This window comes from Schistocerca gregaria, chromosome 5 (assembly GCF_023897955.1).
Source record: "Schistocerca gregaria isolate iqSchGreg1 chromosome 5, iqSchGreg1.2, whole genome shotgun sequence".
Lineage (NCBI taxonomy): Eukaryota > Metazoa > Arthropoda > Insecta > Orthoptera > Acrididae > Schistocerca > Schistocerca gregaria.
This window is the reverse complement of record NC_064924.1, coordinates 274,954,499-274,974,494: the sequence shown is the minus strand read 5'-3', so window position 1 is coordinate 274,974,494 and position 19,996 is coordinate 274,954,499. Positions and strand designations below refer to the sequence as shown.

The 19,996-nt window shown below is 38.9% G+C and overlaps 1 protein-coding gene across 4 annotated transcripts in view; it reads left to right on the top strand.

Annotated features, from left to right (window-relative positions):
• LOC126272593 (carnitine O-acetyltransferase-like) overlaps positions 1–14,503 on the top strand; it is a 98,869-nt gene extending 84,366 nt beyond the window's left edge. For all 4 annotated transcript variants that reach the window (XM_049975525.1, XM_049975523.1, XM_049975524.1 and 1 more), the window contains exons 10-14: positions 711–833; positions 3,615–3,737; positions 8,922–9,120; positions 13,440–13,577; positions 13,805–14,503. In XM_049975525.1, coding sequence (XP_049831482.1) covers positions 711–833; positions 3,615–3,737; positions 8,922–9,120; positions 13,440–13,577; positions 13,805–14,023 — 802 coding nt within the window. In that variant the 3' untranslated portion in view covers positions 14,024–14,503. The remainder of the gene's footprint in view (positions 1–710; positions 834–3,614; positions 3,738–8,921; positions 9,121–13,439; positions 13,578–13,804) is intronic.
• Positions 14,504–19,996: the final 5,493 nt, after the last annotated feature.

Sequence of the window (19,996 nt, the reverse complement as noted above, 5' to 3'; positions counted from 1 at the left end):
AGAAGGAAGAAAAATAAACTAAACAAAAGGAATATAGGAAGAATAAAAAGGATGGTTTATAGCAGGTGGTACAGTGCTGAGGTTGTCAATAGAGCACAGACTCGAGCCCCTGCAGATCATACTCCTTCCCTTGAACAACTGCTGTCACATTTCACAAAGTAAGCCTTAGAGTTGAAGTAGGTGGATAAAATACAAAACAAAGAAATTCCTGCTGAAATGTTCAAAAGCAGTAAAAGGGAAAGTTTTGGAGCTAAACAAAGATTGTAATGTGTAAAAAAAAAAAATTATTGAGATATATGTAGAGACAAAATGGTTAGCAGATGATAGAGCAAGTTGGAGTGCTACATTGAACCACCGGAAGATACTAATGTTATCAGAAAATAACTGCCATTTTCATGAAGATTATGTGCTGTCATAGAACAGGTAGGAATACTGTAATATGGTGGTGAGTAGTCTTAAACATACATCTATATCCCCTGTTAAGGTGTAACTTCCCAAAGAACAACTCAAAACCGCGTGGGAGTGAAGTCAAGAACCTTGCAACTGTCAATAGAATACAGGTAAAGAACAATTACTGCATATATCATTGTCATTAAAATAATCCTATTGATTATAGTTTTAAAGATAATTGTGATGTTGTAGTTAATCTGTGACCGCATCTGAATATGTCAGTGCGTTATATAATTTATTTATTTATTTTATTTTTCCAGTTCCAAGGGTGCTACCAGAAGCACGTTGCCAGCAGTCAATTATGTACCACCACAGAGATTGAAGTTCAACATTTCAGATGACATAAAAACAGTTATTGAAACAGCTGAAACAAACCTTGACATGTAAGCTGTCTATTATGTGTGTGGTTTTAAAAGTGTGTCAGGTTCTTCACCAAACTTGACAATGATAATTTATTTTCACCAGTTTGTAATTTCACTTACTTTATGGTTTTGATTCCTTCACTCTTAATGTACTGCCTTTGTCAGAAAAATTCCAGGGCAGGTTTATTTAAAAACAGAAAATTAGATTTAACAAGTAATGATCGTCACTCCAATTGTAGTAGTCCCCTTGGCTATATATACATAGTTGCCAACATTTCTGGAGGTCTTGAAAGCAAGCAGGGAAATTTTCAACTGTGATGCTTTTAAGCTCCTTTATCACATCCCAGTGAATGTCTGCTATGTCTTGACAAAGCTTTGCCTAGTTACCTTCGTGCTCACAGTAACAGGAAAAAATAACAAGAGAAGAGATGGCAAATGTAGCAGATGTGAGATGCCAATAACGAATGTCGGGGCAGGTATTCAGTAACAGAGAAAGCAGTATTAGTCTTGCATTGTAATGCAGTAAGAACCAGTCCCAAGACTGACACAAATTAGGGTGGCGATGTTGAATTGCTTGTCACAGACATTTTAAGACTTCTGTGTAAACAGTTTGGTTCATTGTTTGACCCAAAGGAACATGCTCATGGTAAATTGATCCTTTACTGTCAAAGAACAAAATCAACATTGTCTTTGTTTTTGAAGGTCGTTGCTAGACTTTTTTCGAGGCTGGTGGTCCTGGACTCCACCATTCAGCACTTTGATGTTTCGTGTGAGGGTCATGCTGATAGCACCAACTTTTAATCTTTGGCAGAAATGTGGCTTGCGTCCAGTAGTTCAGCAGAAATTCTTCAAGTTTCCTCTTTCTGTTCATTAGTTAGTAAGTGAGGGACAAGTTTTGCATTAAGTTTCCATTTCCCTAAATTATCACATAGAACGTTATGACACATATCACAATTGAAATTAAGTTCTTCTGATATCGCACACAGAGTTACTTGATGGTCCTCTTGCATTAACTGCCCCCCTGCTCCATGTTTGCATAGGTATTTGCTGTAGATGGGTTACTAACTCTGGGATTGTTTTGCACTGAATCTCTGCTTTCACAAAATCTTTTGTGGCAGTTGAAAAATAGGCTTCTTGAAAGTGCCTCATCTGCATATACTTGCTTAGACATTGTCTATATTTCACTAATGGTTTCCCTGAGCTTAACACAGAATTTAAAGTTCATTCTTTCCTCACAGTCTGTATCCATTGTTTTGCTGTAACTAATGCACCAAGAACGCAAACAGTGTGTTGCTAAGAATAACCCCGCCACTTTGTGACTTTGTGCGGAAACTTGGCCAAGGTCATTTCGAGGATGTGCACATACCAGGTAACATAAAAACATTTGTTCCTTTTCATTATTGCAAACTCAGAAATACAAAAAAAAAACTGTCCTGAAACGTATCTGACAAAGGGGATAGGTTTTATTGTATGATTTCAGATGAGCTCCAAGATTTTGTATTGAAATCCTTTGCTGTTTTTGTTCCTTGTCTTTAATGTCGCAACATTTTCTGGCATTAAGCATTAGCAAATGAATAAAACAAATGCTAATTATTAAAATATTTACTCCTTTAGTTTTATATTTCATTATTTTAATTTCTGAATTACATTATTATTATTATTATTATTATTATTATTATTATTATTATTATTATGTTTTTGAGCTTCTAATCGTACCCATTTCCTTAAGAATAAGTTATCAAGAATTAACTGTTAAATGATGTTATTGTTAAGTGTCAATGGTTAATTGTCATTATGTAATAATCAGATCACTGTTTGATCTACAAAAGTTTGAATTTTTGTTTTTGCTTTTATTTATGATTAAAAGCATAAAAGTTTTCATGGTAATAAAGTTATTTTCGCAGCAATAAACTATAGGCTATAGGAAGTGCGACAAATTGTTAATAGCATATTCTCATTGACACAATTTCCACAAAGTCGTGTAACAAATTTAACAAATATTGGACTTGCTATTGGTGATGGGAAACTTTGATCCCTGGTCTGGCCATCATGATTTGTGTTTCCTAGGGGATGTTCTTAAACCATACTAACAGAGTAAATAACTAATTTTTCGAAACCAATAAGCAACTTGTAAGGCAGAAATTCTAGCAATTTAATGCCATATCAGTGATCTGAATATCTAGAGAGTGGTGTATTTACACAACTGGTGCTTCATTTAGCTCATGAAGCTGAGTGAAACTCATTCTAATACTACTCCAAGGTAATATAATTAAGAACAACAAATCAAAGCTACACATCCATGTCAGACATCAGCAGCACAAACATTCTGAGGCGGTAGCTGTAATCAAGCTGCATGAATGTTGTTGTTATGCATCCTGCAGGAAACCATAATCAGTTTCCTTCCATGTTTGATTACAATGGCTCTGTCATGATTGAGTTTTCCATTAGTGGAACAAAAAAGCAAATGATGTCACATTGTTTCCATTGCATGACATAGCCACAGCTTCAGGGATCACCACCCAGCAACAGCTCATTTTCACTGCATATTGAGAAGGAAAAAAAAAGTGCTACTTAAAATTAATATCTTGGTGAATAGGTGAATATTTTCATACATTGATTCAAATTACCATGCATTTCATTGATATTAACTTCGTTTCCATATCTCTGCTGATCTCTGATATCTTTTTTTCTTTTAATTACAGATAATTTGTAATTTAAAAGATGTACTTTTAACATTGTGAACTTCACAGAATTACATGTACTATTTCATGCCTTAAAATTGATCTTTTACATTATTTTCAGATTAGTAAATGATCTTGAGATGGCTTGTTTCAAATTTCCAAACTTTGGGAAGGATTTCATAAAATCTCAAAAGCTTAGTCCAGACAGTTTTATACAGATGGCAATTCAGTTAGCATATTACAGGTATGATAGAGTTATAATACTTAACTTACAATGAATGCTACCATTGGTGTGGGACAGTCAAATTATGTCTAAGGAGGACTCCCTTTTTTGTCTTATTAAAAATGTACACAATATTTTGTTTCCAGGTGTATGTAGAATTTAAGTGGTCTAATATAAAGGTGATATCATCATGATTCATTTAGGTGAGCAGATCCTGGTTCCATAACAGTTTGTCCTGATGCCTCAGTCACTGTAGTTGGTACGTAGGTGTGATGTGACTGTCGATAACACCAGCTAGTCACATTATTTGCACCTTGGCATTACCAGCAGTAAAAATCTTAGTGCTCTGGTACTTTAAGCAATTATCAGTTGTTAAAATCCGTCAGTCTCCTTTTTTTTCCTCTTCTACCCAAAAAATTGATTTTAAGTAGCTGGAGCAAGGAATTTATTAGAGGTATTCAGAAAAAAATGAGTGAAATGTTTCAGTAAATGAGTAATTGGGAAAGCTGGTCTTCTCCAGTGGTGATTTTACATTGCCAAAACGCAGCCATTCATGGTGTAATGAGTGTTTGAATTTTCTTTAAAATAAACAGTGATGTATTGCTAACATGAAACAGAAGCCTTAAATGATGTTGCTAGATATAACTCCCATTCACACAACTGTTAAAAGTTTATGGAACTTGGTACAAAATTCCTTGGCTCCAGTGTATCCCCTACATGTCCTCATCGAAGCTAGGGTGCAGATTGAGCAGTAAAATTAACCATCAATGAATTTTGTATTTAATAATAGCATAATAAATGTTCAAAATGTTAAATTTATGTAAATCATTCACACAAGACAGAACTTGTAAAATGACTCGGAAATATCGGAGAATGCAGCACAGAAGGTGTAGAAAGACAGCAGCAAAGCACAGGAATCAATAAGTAAAGGTGAAGTGAAGGATTACATAGTCCTATTTTTAACTGATTGCCCTGAAAGAACTGCATTGATGATAGTGATAGTAGCAGAGTGTCGAAATACAGTAATTTGTGCTTCTAGTTCAACAGAATGTAACAGAAGCCTGGTTTTTGTTCAGATACATCATTCCGCATAAAAATTGGCTTACACTGTCACAAATTCAAGACATTGTTTTGGATAATTAGGATTTTTTAAAAAAGAAATGGTCACTGTCTTAGTGTCTCTTGTATAATGTGTAACAATTCGGACAGTTGCAGTCTTGTAAAAATATACAATTTTAACTATAAACTCTGAAAAATCTTGTAACTGGGGCAAATAAACAAAATGAAAAGATGAAATTAAAATGCACTCCAATTGTCACATTAAACAGCAAAGAAAGGACAAAACTACTGCATTTTTCTTTGTCTCCAGTGGAACATTGCTATTAAAATCCTCAAATGTGCAACAACTAGTCTCTGCTAGTTTACTCCAAAGTTCCTTAAATTTTTAAACATTCTGCAATGTTCATGTATGTTGTTCCTCATGTTATCTTCTGTTCTGAGTGATTAAACTTTCTGTAAAGTAACTCCTACCAACTTAGGTTCTTTTCTTAGTTTGTAAAAATACCTGAAGCTCCTGTTGCTCTGAGTTGTAGCGGTTTATTTTATCTTCTAGACAATCAGGTAGTGATTAAGAGGAAATGAAGAAGTGGCACTGTTTCTCTAAGAATATTTGGATTCCTTTAGCATGACCACATGCTGCACAGCATGATGAATTCAAGGAAGTCATTAGCAATAGTCATTCCAATTTATAAGTGCTGCAGGAAAAGGCAAATGATAGATGGCATCGGATATCAGTTGTCCAAGGCTGTTAGCTATTAGAGTTTAAAATTGTCCTTGTCAAGCTCAGAAGTTTGAATATAAATTTTACCTGTAGACCAAATCAGTGAGCTCAACAGACTAGCTGCAGAGCTCATGCACTTTGCTGTTAGACAGAATAATCTTTAGAGAACTATAAGAAAGGATATTCATGTTCATAGCATTTCATATAATTTTCTGATTATGTTATCTGCATAACAGATAATTCCAAAGAAATTTTCATCATACCGTGTAGCATACTTCTAACAAATATTTCTTTACATTGCTTTTAATTTCAAGGACAGGTTTTGTTTAAACTTTTACTGAAATGGACCCATTAAATTCCCGATTAAATAATGCAAGGCCAAAGAAATCTCTTCCAGGGCAATACGTTAATTACTTACTAATTTACTTTTGTACAAAATTATAATTAAATTCCATGCTTAAATTTTATAGGCAAGGATTGAGTTTATAATCCAAGCTTGTTAATCATGTATAGAGCATGTTTTATCATCCTGCTAATACCTACTTTGAATGTTCACTTAAATTAGATTGGTGCGTAAGTTCATAAAATTTTTCCAGAATTTTAAAAAACATAACAGATACACATAACAGAGACTTTATTCATCGTTATAATGGAGTAGCACCACACAGACTTCCTAGTTGTTCTTGGATTGCATCTGCAGGACATCTCAGTTGTTGGTAATAATGTCAGCAGTGATGGTAAAACTTCAAAGAAGCAATTCATAGTACATTACACCATCATTGTTCCACCATATGCATAAGATTATCTTTTGTGATCTGTGTATGTCTTTGTATAGGGAGTTGCAGCTTTGTTTGAGTTCAACCATTCATTTCTTTTCCTTATGTTAGTATAAACACAATGATACGGGATAGGAAAGGTTGGTGCTGTTCATGACCAATTTAAGACAAGCAAGCAGAGATGCACTTATCGCCATCTGTTGACTATTGTGGTTTTAGGAATTTTTGCACCTTCCTCATTGCATGGAAAAGTCTCAAAATCGTGAAACGATCACATTTCATCAAATTTGCCAGTTCTCGAGTACACTGACATAGAACAGTGCAAATTAATATGTTTAAACAATCTTCTTCAAACCCCAAAGGTCTTCCTGAATATGGAGAGTAACTAACGTCAGAACAATCCTCCTGAAAACGTGTAAACCATTCCCTTGCTGTTTTCTGCCCACCTGCATTAGCCCCATATGTGGCACAACATTTCTGCCTGTGATTCTGCTGCTGTCACCCCTCTGCTGAACACAAAAGAAGAATGTGTTTGAAATGTTCAGATTTTTCCACTTGATGCTCAATTTTCTAGTCTCCACAGCTCCACTCTCTGTCTCCAAATGATGATATAACAATATGTCAACTCAAACAACAGTGAACAACAAATAAAAAAAATTGATAATCAATAAATAAACCCATAGCAACCTGAATACCAACATGTGAAACTAAAGCAATATGAACTTATGCACAATTCAATCACAGGAATGCTACTATCATGACTAATTATCTTTCATTTGCAGAACATTTAATCTGTAAGTATGTAAATAGCAGACTCTATACCAAAGAATCTTAGTAGTAAGTCAAGTTCGCTTCCTTGAGTGTCTGTGAAGCTTGTCTGATAGGACTACAAATGGTAACCACCTTTTCTCCTGGTATTTCTTATAAGCAAATACACCTATTTTAAAAACTTGGAAAGTATTTTCTTCAGAACTGCTCAGCGTTAAACATTGTGTGCCAGTTTTTTCCTCATAAAACATCCAAAAAAGGCTTATAATGGCTGTTGTAACATACTATTGCTTATTTACGTAGAATTATATTTATTAATAGTGAAGATAGTAGGTAATATGACTCGTTGATTGAACCTGCCCTGTATTTGCAAGTAGCATACAGTAACATTTTTTATGTAAGTATCCTATGACAGCATTGAGAGGCTAATTATGTATTGATTTGGAAGATATTATTTAGCACTCCTTGAAGTGCTACTTAGCATTACGAAATTCTCTTGTTGATGGTCCTTGAAAACTCAAGTTAATATCATGTACTGTAATGAAAAGTTAATCACTAATCACACTCAATTGGGTGAGAAAAGTATGACAGAACATGGCTGGCTGATGTAGAAGGTGTAGGCCTGACCGATGAAAAGTCTGAAAAGTTGCATGAGGAACACTTAAGTTTTGAATAGGATCACTCATCTTTAAAATTTATAAAGCTGAGAATAGATAAAGTGAACTCAGTGTTAAAACTTTATCAGATTGAATCAAATGACTTATATGAAAATATTCAATAGTTTATTTATCTGTTAAAGTGCATGCCTTGCTCATCACTTGCACAACAGTATATTCAAGAATATTTCAACTCCTCCCCTCTTCCCGGCTCCTCCTCCCCTCTTCCCTGCCCCTCCTCCCCTCTTCCCTGCCCCTCCTCCCCTCTTCCCTGCCCCTCCTCCCCTCTTCCCTGTCCCTCCTCCCCTCTTCCCTGCCCCTCCTCCCCTCTTCCCTGCCCCTCCTCCCCTCTTCCCTGCCCCTCCTCCCCTCTTCCCTGCCCCTCCTCCCCTCTTCCCTGCCCCTCTTCCCTCCCCCTGCTCCCCTCTTCCCTCCCCCTCCTCCCCTCTTCCCTCACCCTCCTCCCCTCTTCCCTGCCCCTCCTCCCCTCTTCCCTGCCCCTCCTCCCCTCTTCCCTGCCCCTCCTCCCCTCTGCCCTCCCCCTCCTCCCCTCTGCCCTCCCCCTCCTCCCCTCTGCCCTCCCCCTCCTCCCCTCTTCACTCCCCTCTTCCCTCTCCCTCCTCCCATCTTCCCTCCCCCTCCTCCCATCTTACCTCCCCCTCCTCCCATCTTACCTCCCCCTCCTCCCCTCTTCCCTCCCCTCCTCCCCTCTTCCCTCCCCTCCTCCCCTCTTCCCTCCCCCTCCTCCCCTCTTCCCTCCCCCTCCTCCTCTCTTCCCTCCCCCTCCTCCCCTCTTCCCTCCCCCTCCCCCTCCCCCCTATGCCCTACACCCCCTATGACCTAACCCCCCTATGACCTCCCCCCTCGAAACATGAAGAATAATCTCTATCTCTAATGACCTTGATGCCAATTGGACATTACTTCCTCCCTCCCTCCCTCCCTCCCTCCCTCCCTCCCTCCCTCCCTCCCTCACTCACTCACTCACTCACTCACTCACTCACTCACTCACTCACTCACTCACTCACTCACTCATTTACTTCCTCGACAAAAGTAATGTTACAAATTCTCAAAATCATTCATGGCAGCTGTAAATTAACAAAATTTAGAAAAACATATTAGTGGGTGGTAAGGTGCTGGCCTCAATTTTTTTTCTGACTATTTCTTTAAAGAATATCAGATTTAACATAAGAAATACTTCAAATTTTGCATTTTTTCCCTTTATTAGGCTTCATAATCAGCCTGGTGCCCATTATGAATCTGCATCAACTAGAAAATTTATTCATGGTCGGACAGAAACCATTCGCTCTTGTTCTATTGAATCTGTTGAATTTGCAAAAACAATGCTAGACTCGTCAAAGTCTGATAAAGAGAAGGCAGCAGCTTTGCAGAAAGCCATCAAAAGTCACAAGGATTACACAATACAGGTTAGTATTAAAAAGAATATCAGTTCCTTGAAATACACTCCTGGAAATGGAAAAAAGAACACATTGACACCGGTGTGTCAGACCCATCATACTTGCTCCGGACACTGCGAGAGGGCTGTACAAGCAATGATCACACGCACGGCACAGCGGACACACCAGGAACTGCGGTGTTGGCCATCGAATGGCGCTAGCTGCGCAGCATTTGTGCATCGCCGCCGTCAGTGTCAGCCAGTTTGCCGTGGTATACGGAGCTCCATCGCAGTCTTTAACACTGGGAGCATGCCGCGACAGCGTGGACGTGAACCGTATGTGCAGTTGACGGACTTTGAGCGAGGACGTATAGTGGGCATGCGGCAGGCCGGGTGGACGTGCCGCCGAATTGCTCAACACGTGGGGCGTGAGGTCTCCACAGTACATCGATGTTGTCGCCAGTGGTCGGCGAAAGGTGCACGTGCCCGTCGACCTGGGACCGGACCGCAGCGACGCACGGATGCATGCCAAGACCGTAGGATCCTACGCAGTGCCGTAGGGGACTGCACCGTCACTTCCCAGCAAATTGGGACACTGTTGCTCCTGAGGTATCGGCGAGGACCATTCGCAACCGTCTCCATGAAGCTGGGCTATGGTCCCGCACACCTTTAGGCCGTCTTCCGCTCACGCCCCAACATCGTGCAGCCCGCCTCCAGTGGTGTCGTGACAGGCGTGAATGGAGGGACGAATGGAGACGTGTCGTCTTCAGCGATGAGAGTCGCTTCTGCCTTGGTGCCAATGATGGTCGTATGCGTGTTTGGCGCCGTGCAGGTGAGCGCCACAATCAGGACTGCATACGACCGAAGCACACAGGGCCAACACCCGGCATCATGGTGTGGGGAGCGATCTCCTACACTGGCCGTACACCTCTGGTGATCGTCGAGGGGACACTGAATAGTGCACGGTACATCCAAACCGTCATCGAACCCATCGTTCTACCATTCCTAGACCAGCAAGGGAACTTGCTGTTCCAACGGGACAGTGCACGTCCGCGTGTATCCCATGCCACCCAATGTGCTCTAGAAGGTGTAAGTCAACTACCCTGGCCAGCAAGATCTCCGGATCTGTCCCCCATTGAGCATGTTTGGGACTGGATGAAGCGTCGTCTCACGCAGTCTGCATGTCCAGCACAAACACTGGTCCAACTGAGGCGTCAGGTGGAAATGACATGGCAAGCCGTTCCACAGGACTAGATCCAGCATCTCTACGATCGTCTCCATGGGAGAGTAGCAGCCTGCATTGCTGCGAAAGGTGGATATACACTGTACTAGTGCCGACATTGTGCATGCTCTGTTGCCTGTGGTTCTGTCAGTGTGATCATGTGATGTATCTGACCCCAGGAATGTGTCAATAAAGTTTCCCCTTCCTGGGACAATGAATTGACGGTGTTCTTATTTCAATTTCCAGGAGTGTAAATAGACTGTGATAATATCTCAGCCCCATATTATCAGTTTATGTAACCTGATCAGATTAGGCCTTTCAGGCCATATCTTACATCATCATGGTTTAAAAAATCTGTAGTTTTTACATCATTGTTACTCAAGAAATGACAGTTTTTACATAATAAATAGTAATAAAATGGAATTAATAGAATTAAGTATAACTTTAATGTAACTGCCCCAGTGTGAATAACTAACAACTTTATACTACAGTAGTACTGGTGGTGGTGGTGGTGGTGGTGGTGGTGGTGGTGGTGGTGATGATGATAACAGCAGGTACAAAATGTATTTATAGGTGTACTAAAATGACCTTTTATTTGGGTATCCTAAGTGTTACATTCGATGGATACTGCTTATGCTGACAGCAGAACATGAGCAGAAATGTCTTGTCTGTGCTCGCAAGTTTCTTCAGAAGTGTCAAGAAGATAAGGAAGGATTGCTGGACTTACTTTTACGGGAGACAAAACATTGTGTTAATGAAAGAAACATGCAAACAGTGGCATCCCTCAGGGTCACCAGTTGCAAAGAAGTTCTAACAAACTCCTTCTGCTGATAGTCATGGCCATTGTGTTTTGGGATTGTAAGGGGATTTTGGTGATCAGTTCCATGGAATCTGGGACAACCATCAACTCAGATAGTTATTGTGAAACACTATGAAAACTCAGGCAGCTATCCAGAACCAACAGAGGTGACAACTGACAAAGGTGTAATGCTGTTTCATGATAATGATTGATCTCACGTCTCCTGCCAAACCCAGGAACTTTTGACAAACATTGGTTGGACTATGTAGGTTTGCAGAATAGCTTCTGCGAAGTTTGGAAAGTTGGAGACGAGGCACTGACAGAATTGAAGCTATGAGGACGGGTCGTGAGTCATGCTCAGGTAGCTCTGACGGTAGAGCACTTGCCCGCAAAAGGCAAAGGTCCCGAGTTCAAGCCGCAGTCCAGCACACAGTTTTAATCTGCCAGGGAGTTTCATGTAGAAAATAGTGTAAGAAATTCTCCTTCTTGTAAAAATATATTTTGGTTTGAGAAAAATGTTTTTATATGGTTTTTTTTTTCCAACCCACAGCACCCAAAGAAAACGAGTGGGTCTGCCACTGAAATATTATACATAAATTGGAAACAACTACTCAGCTGTACACCCGAAGCAGATCATTAATAAGTCTCACTGAGAGAACTTTAAAATGGTGCGAGTAATGACAAACTGCATAGAGCTGAGTAATAGATTGTCAAACAAACAGAATGTGAATGTTGTGACTCTGTTCCTTAACTTATGTTTTTCTTCAGAGTATATGGGCATGTTAAATTCGTATGTAAACTCCAAGTTTAAGTAACAATTGATAACAATGCATCTTAACAAAATACTCTTTTTCTTGGAAGATAAATTAATGTATCACTGGGAAGTTTAGTCAGTACTTGTTTGTTGTTGTTGTTGTTGTTGTTGTTGTTGTTGCACTTTATTTCAGTGTAGTGTTCAGAATATGAGGGGCATTTGAAAAGTGTGTGCAAAGTCCGAGAGATGGCACCATGTTTAGTTTGTAGCAACTTTGGAAAGAATGCACACAAAGTTTCAGCCATATTGGTCTATTTCTTTGTGTTTGGCATTCGTGTTAATGCAGGAAGTCAAGCGATTGTCAAAAAATGGACGAAAAAGAATTTTGTGTGGTGATTGAACATTACTTTATGAAAGGCAAAACGCCTCAGGAGACAAAAGAGAAACTTGATAAACATTACGGTGAATCTGCACCTTCGATTAGAACAGTTTATAAGTGGTTTCAAAATTTTCGGTGTGGCAATACGGGTACAAGTGATACTGAATGTTCTGAACGCCCTGTGGAGGTTGACTCGATAAAATCCATGATACGGAGATGGATGACAGAAGAGTTCATGTGCGTGTGATTGTTAGTGCTGTGAGCATGAACATTTACGAAATATGTTGCATAAACATTTGGACATGAGAAAGCTGTCTGAAAGCTGGGTCTCAAGATTGCTCAAGCTTGACCAAAAATGGAATCGTGTGAAGTGTTGCAAGGATGGTTTGCAGCTGTTCAGGAAGAATCTGCAGGACTTTAAGCATCATTTTGTCACTGTGGAATACACAGGGATACATTACTATACTCGTGAGACCAAACAAGAATCCAGACAATGGGTTACCAAGGGAGAATCTGCACCAAAAAAGGTAAAGACCATTCCTTCATCCGGAAAGGTTATGTGACTGTCTTTTGGGATTCGCAAGGGATAATTCTCATCAACTATCTGGAAAAGGGTAAAATTGTTACAGGTGAATATTATTCATTGTTATTGGACCATTTGAAAACTGACCTGCGACAAAAATGTCGGCGATTGGTCCAACACAAAAAGCCCTTTCCATCACGACAGTGCACCAGCAGTTGTGCCCTTTCCATCACGACAGTGCACCAGCAGTTGTGATCACAAAATTAATGGAAATAGGATTCCAATTTGTTTCACATCCTCCCTATTCCCCAGACTTGGCTCCCTCGGACTACTATTTGTTCCCCAATTTGAAGAAATGGCTGGTGGGACAAAGATTTTATTCAAATGAGAAGGTGATTGCATTTAGATTTTTGCAAACTTGGACAATTCCTATTATTCAGAAGGGAACAACAAATTAGAATAGCATTGGACAAATTGTATTATAAGTCTAAAAGGAGACTATGTCAAAAAATAAAAAAGGCTTACCCCAAACATGTAAGTAGTTTTTATTTTTGCATGGACTTTTCAAATGCCCCTTGTAAATTGAGTTGCACTTTACATAACTGTTTAGGGCAATATGATTCATTATTATTATTATTATTATTATTTCTCATATTTCTGTTTGCATTATTAGGCAGTGAATGGCCTTGGTGTGGATCGTCATCTGCTTGGATTGAAAATGATTGCAATTGAGAATGGATTAGATGTACCAAAACTGTTTCTAGACTCTGGCTACATTTGCAGTACCCATATGAAATTATCCACAAGTCAGGTTAGTAGATTTATCAGGTGATGAAAGCCCTGATTTACTGTCTTCCTCTCTTTTCATTTAATTAATAACAAATTAGTTTACTTACATGATCAATAACTAATTTGTAAAAATATTGCTGGTAGCTACATTATTTTTAATATTCACCAACCTTTTTCTTTAAATATTCTCATTATTTCTTAATTTGCACCTAGATGTCTTCACATTCTATTGCAATGGCATTTTTGCAGGTTGCAGCTCGCTGTGAAGCATTTATGTGCTATGCTCCTTTGGTGCCAGATGGTTATGGATGCTGCTATAATCCAAGAGACAAAGAGATATTTTTTGGCACATCTGCATTCAATTCGAGTCCCGAAACAAGTGCACAAAAATTTAAAGAGGCTCTTGAACGGTCTCTCATTGACATGCAAAATGTATTACTTGCAAGTCAGTTGAAATCAAAACTTTAAAATATAAGAGAGAAGAAAGAAATATTTATAAGACGTACAAAAGATAAGCATAACGTCATCTTGCTCTGGAAGCAATATGACAGACAGAAATGGTAACTGATACATTTGTATATCTGTATCTTTCTCAAGCACTGAAATATGCAGTCCACTGGGTCAATTTTTTTCTGTGCCATCAGTATTTTTTAAAGTGTTATAGATTGTCACACACGAACAGTGGTTACCTGCATCAGTAATTTTTTAATGTATGTTTTTAAAAAGAAATTGAAGAAAGTATTCTGTAATTGTCACTGTGCTTTGTACAATTGTTGTGGTAATTGTTTGTAACTTACAGAATAATGTTCTTGTAACTGATGCCATGAGATTTTTATGAAGAGCATTATATTTAAATACTACTGCAACGACTGAATTTGTTATACATTTTATACGGTGTTGTAATTTTTATGACAAAGTTTATATTAAATAATCACTAACAACTGCAAATCATTTTATTCCACAATCTTATTCTTTTTTTGATAAAGAGGTGAGGAATGAGGGTGGGTGTGTGTGTGTGTGTGTGTGTGTGTGTGTGTGTGTGTGTGTGTGTGTGTGTGTGTGTGTGTGTGTGTGTGTGTGTGTGTGTGTGTTCTCAAAGTATCTACGAAGTGCAAGTGTGCAAGTGCAGTATGTACCGAAATTTATGAACTTTCGTCAGATTTGCTTCATTTAAATTTGTTATTTGATTGCCTTTAAACCAACTAACTTACTAAATAATTAATGCTGAAGTTCAGAAGCACACACATTATGCATTCCAGAGTTAATCAATTTACTTTTGGATTCCATCTTTTACCACAATACTTTTGTTACCTTAATTTTTATGAACTGAATGACACCATTAATTAAGAATTTGCATAGATTATCATAAATGATTATATATCTAAAATACATCTTGAAAAGGGTTATTCCCAAACTATTTTATGCATCCACATTGGGAATAACCCATTTTCAAGGCGTATTCTGGTAAAAGATAGAATCCAAAACTATATGACTAACTCTGGAATGTATAATGTATTTGCTTCTGAATCAAAGAAAGATGTAACTTCCGAAACTGAATTTCTTCATTCCCCAGTCTGTACATAGCACACCACACCCCACCCCAATGTAGTCAGCCTGCTACCGGATTTCAATCCACACACAGTACCTGTGTATCAGAATCTTAATGTCATGTAATTTTGTTTATCACCTTTTTGTGTATGAAGTCAGTGCACACCTAAACTGCAGTCGTGCGGTACTTCAAGAATACCATTGGCTTATATTGTATTAACTGCACAGTGTCAACTGTATAAATTTCTGTGCATTATTACCTGTCATTATGCAAGTTGCTGTGTCCACTAATTCTGTATTTTGAAGCCGACTTTGATGTTCAACTGTAAAATTTCATATGTAAAAGTATACTATGATTGTCTTGCCACTTTCACACACTTGTAGAAATATAAAAATGCTTGCCAGTAAAAAACCATATCATGTGTAAGCTGGAACTGGTAATCGTACTGTTTTTAATGACAGGAAGTGTGGGAAAAGTTGTATGGTGAACATAATTGCAAGCTTTCTCATAATGCCAGTTTTGAAGAACTTCCTACAATAAAGCCCATTCTACATAGAACATTTGAGCTGGCAAGATTACCCGTGATGCATTATTTCCACCAGCGCTTACTGTGTAGATCGGGCTCACTTGTATGAGATTCAAATTTACACATATAAAGGATACTTAAGCTACAAAATAAGGCTGTAAAATGAATGACAATATTTTCTCCTAAAATTTCCTTCAAAATAAATTCAATAACTAAACATATTAACAGTAGGATCACTGTAATTATTTATGTAAAAAGTAACAAAGTAAATATCAAGCCATACACCACATCTCAAAGGAATTAATCTTCAAGTAATGTTTCAGAACTGCCACATCTGTACCTGCACTTTTCGGGGCATACATTTTCTAGTGTGGCTAAACGATAATGACTTCAGCTATGAATAATTCACATTATCTCTCTCTCCCCCACTATAAGATTTAAGTTTACAATATGTTAAATAATTTTCTTTGCAAAGATTCAAATAGTCATCTCTAAAATGCATTTCCGTAGTAGTTTGTGCCACAGAATTCGTCTGATTTTCTGTTTCACTGTAAGAAACACACTCAGCAATACATTTCTTCTCAGTAAAAGCTTATTATAAAGGCTTGTGAATTTACAATGATCTCTTGTTAATAATTCATGGCTTTCAGACTCTGACTTTAGGAATGGCATGATACAATGAAAATCTTCAAATGTGCTGCTGACAAAGCACCCTTCTCAGTAGAAATCCAACGGATTTGAAGCAGCTTTTTAACAACCTGTAATGCCTACAGCCACCAAAATGTTTTTAAGTTTTGCAGCTGTATGTGGTTTTTGGTAATTGTGCGTAAAGTTCATCTAACAAGCATTCAGAGCTAATAACAGCAATTACCTCACTAAAAACTTATTGAGAAACAAGAGCCATCCTATGCACCATACACTGTACACTAATCATATGCAGGGGTATATTTCTCACAATTCTAGCTACAACACCTTCTTTTTTACCAGTAAACACTGCCACTCCGTCTGAACCATCTCCTACAAGCTTTTCGTGAACCATTTCCACACCTATGCCATCTTTTGAGAAAGCTTGAATAATTTTTTCTTCAATCAACTTTTTGTCAGCATTTTTCACAAAACTGGTGTACAGAAAGAGCAGCATGCATTAGTTTGTTCAGCCACACATGTAACCTATGAAATCGAGTGGTTTTCAGGAAAACAATCCACATAAATGAAAAAAAAGGTCAGTCAGTTTCAAAAAATTAACCAACTTTAAAAGTAGCTGTTCTGCAGTTTCACGTAACTGATCCTATCTTTTCTGGAATAAGCCTTAGCAGTGGCACAATTTCACTCCATCATCACCTGAAAGTGCTGCTGTAGAATTTATCTGTACACTAAATAGCCAGAAGCTTCTTTTGGCAGTTCAAAACTCTAAGTTCACCAATCTTTAATTGCATCCTCAAGTTCTTGTCGGTGATGACCAGGTCTTGTTGTAGTCTCTATCAAAGTTTATACACAAGTAGTTGACATGGACAAATATGAAGCTTAACAGTCAACACTTCAGACAGCAAAAGTATGTACATTTCAGTTGAAGTAATCATAGTTTGTTTCACATGTGATTAAGAAGAAAACTAAAAGCCTAAATCTGTTGCTATGGTCAAAAACATTATTCCATTGAATCGAAACACTTAGTTTGGTGTCTATTGCTCATAGCTGTAAAATATGTTCTCTTATCTTGCATTAAACAAATGGGGAGGTGACACAAATGGTTCCCAAGGCTGGGTTAAAACACAGACTCAAGTTGTAGCGCACAAAGGCTAAGAGCAGGATTGACAGAACTACCACATATATTTATTATGACAGAACATGGGTTAAAAGAAAACGGAATTAGTGTTTACAACAAAGAGGACTATGAAAAAGTGACTTACTTCTGCAGATGCCAACATGAAGGTGGAGGAGATGCAGTAAAAGTACACAATGAAATGGATTGCATACCATGGGCAGTGGACAACTGTATGGAAATGCTACGTGAATCAGCAGCAACACTGTTCAAAAAATTCTGGAACATTCATGATTTTGTGCAAATGGTGTTTTGCAGCGAAATGTGGTTGGCATCCCAGCACACGTCTGTGTTTAATGGGCAACTGCCAGAAGTTGCATTTGTGTATGTGTGACACACAGTTTACGAAGCATTAAATTTTGTGTGAAACTCAAGAAAAGCTTTACAGAGACACACCAAATTATGCAGGTTGCATATAGTGATGAGTGCTTAAGCCATACTTGGTGTTATGAAAGGTTCATGTGGTTTAAAAATGGCCAGATGGGAGTTAAAGATGATCCTTGTTCAAGATGCCCCTCAACATCTACTGACAACACTCATGTCAGGAACATCAACAAAATTGTGCATGTCATTTGAAGACTGACTGTCCCAAGAGGTTGCAGAAGAAAGTATCTTTCAATTGGATCCGGCCATGAAACCCTGAAACAGCATCTTGGAATGCATCATGTTCTGCCAAGTTCGTCCCTCGGCTCATGAATCAACACCAGAAAGACCTTTGCCTCCCAATCTGTTAAAAGCTTTTGGGTCGCACAAATGGGAACAAGACGTCCCTAAACAGAACCATAACTGGCGATGAGGTGTGGCTCTATGTTTATGGTGTTGAGACCAAGGTTCAACCTTCACAATGAGTTGGCAAAGGTTCTCCAAGACCACAAAAACCTTAAAAATGGTCAGGTCAAATGTCAGATCCAACTGATAACATTCTTTGACTTTGAAGGATTAGTTCACCATAAATTCATGCCACAGGGACAAACTGTTAATCAATGTCACTATCAGGATGTGTTACAATGTCTGCAAGAAATTGTGAGAAGGAAATGGACTTAATTGTGGCAGGACAATTCATGGCTCTTGCACTTTGGTAATGCTCCCAGACATTCATTCCTACTGTTGCATTAATATTGCACACAAAATGAAATCGCTGTGCTGCCTCATCCTCCGTACTCTCCAGACCTGGCCCCTGCAGACTTTTTTATATTTCCAAATTTGAAAACCCCATTCAAAGGATGAAGAATTGTATCAAAAGATGAGATAAAAGAAAATTCACAGAAAGCGCTTCGTGCGATCAGCAAGAGGCATACCAAGACTGCTTCTGGAAGTGGGAATGGAGTTGGGAGTGGTGCACCAATTGTAGAGAAGAGTATTTTGATGGAGACCATGCACAATAAGTAAAAGATAAGTGTAGAAAACTTTTGTGGACAAAGTTCCAGCAATTTATGAACTAACCTTGTACATACAACATAGATGAAGTTTAGCATGTGTAACTCAGGCAGTAGACAAATGAAAGTAAGTTTGTCGTATATTTCTTGACCTTTCAAAAGCTTTTGATTCTGCATGGCACAACGTATTAGAAAACTTAAGTGTTTTGGTACAAGGGGGGAAGCACCTGATACCATAAAATATTGGCGTCGATAGGTCACATCGACCACATGAAGCATGATCTTTGAACTCTAACTGCTATGATGAGCCGCCATGTTAATGTTCCAGTCAGATTTTTGTACCTCATACAGTGTACACGTGTATCTTCCTTTGTGCTGAAACATATGTATGTACACACATTTATGGGAACAGTTTCTCGTATACAATTATCTGTATTCCCGTTTCCCATATTGGTGGCCCCAACATGATATACGAATGAACACGCAACCTTCTCATCTGGAGCTACCCTCGTCCCCCCTGGCCATCTCCTTTATACGAGGACAAACCCATTTCATGGTTTGCACTTGTGGAGCACCTTTTCAAGTTACATCAGGTGACCGACGACAACTCTAAATTTCTATGTCTCGTCACGCTCCTCCATGACCACTCAGATTTAATTTGTGACCTCCTCCTCCTTTTGCCGCCGCCTAAAATACGAGTTCGCCAAGAAGACAATATTGGACCGACTCGCCTGCTCGCCACAGGAATTAATAATCAAGATCCTGTATGAGGAACACCTGGGGGACCGCACTCCGTCAAAACTCTGGCACCGCCTTCAGCTACTTGTGAGTGAATGCACGATGCCGGACATTACACTGTGGACTGTATGGTCTGCCAAGTTACCTACCAACCTGCAGATACACCTGCTACCCCACTCCTTTGAGTATATCGGCTCTTGCCTTCACATCGCATATCATCTGTATGCACTACTGTGACAAAACCAATCACCACAGTGGTTGGCACTGTTTACCGGCCGTCTGCAGGCAAAGGCAGGGCTCCTTCCACCTCCATGCTGTCTACTCCACCAGGCAGTACTCATTTGCTCTCTCCTCTTTCTGAGCACTCAAGAATCGTACATGCACCATATATCCCAGTTTACATTGCGGAACACATCAACGAGTACAAATCTCC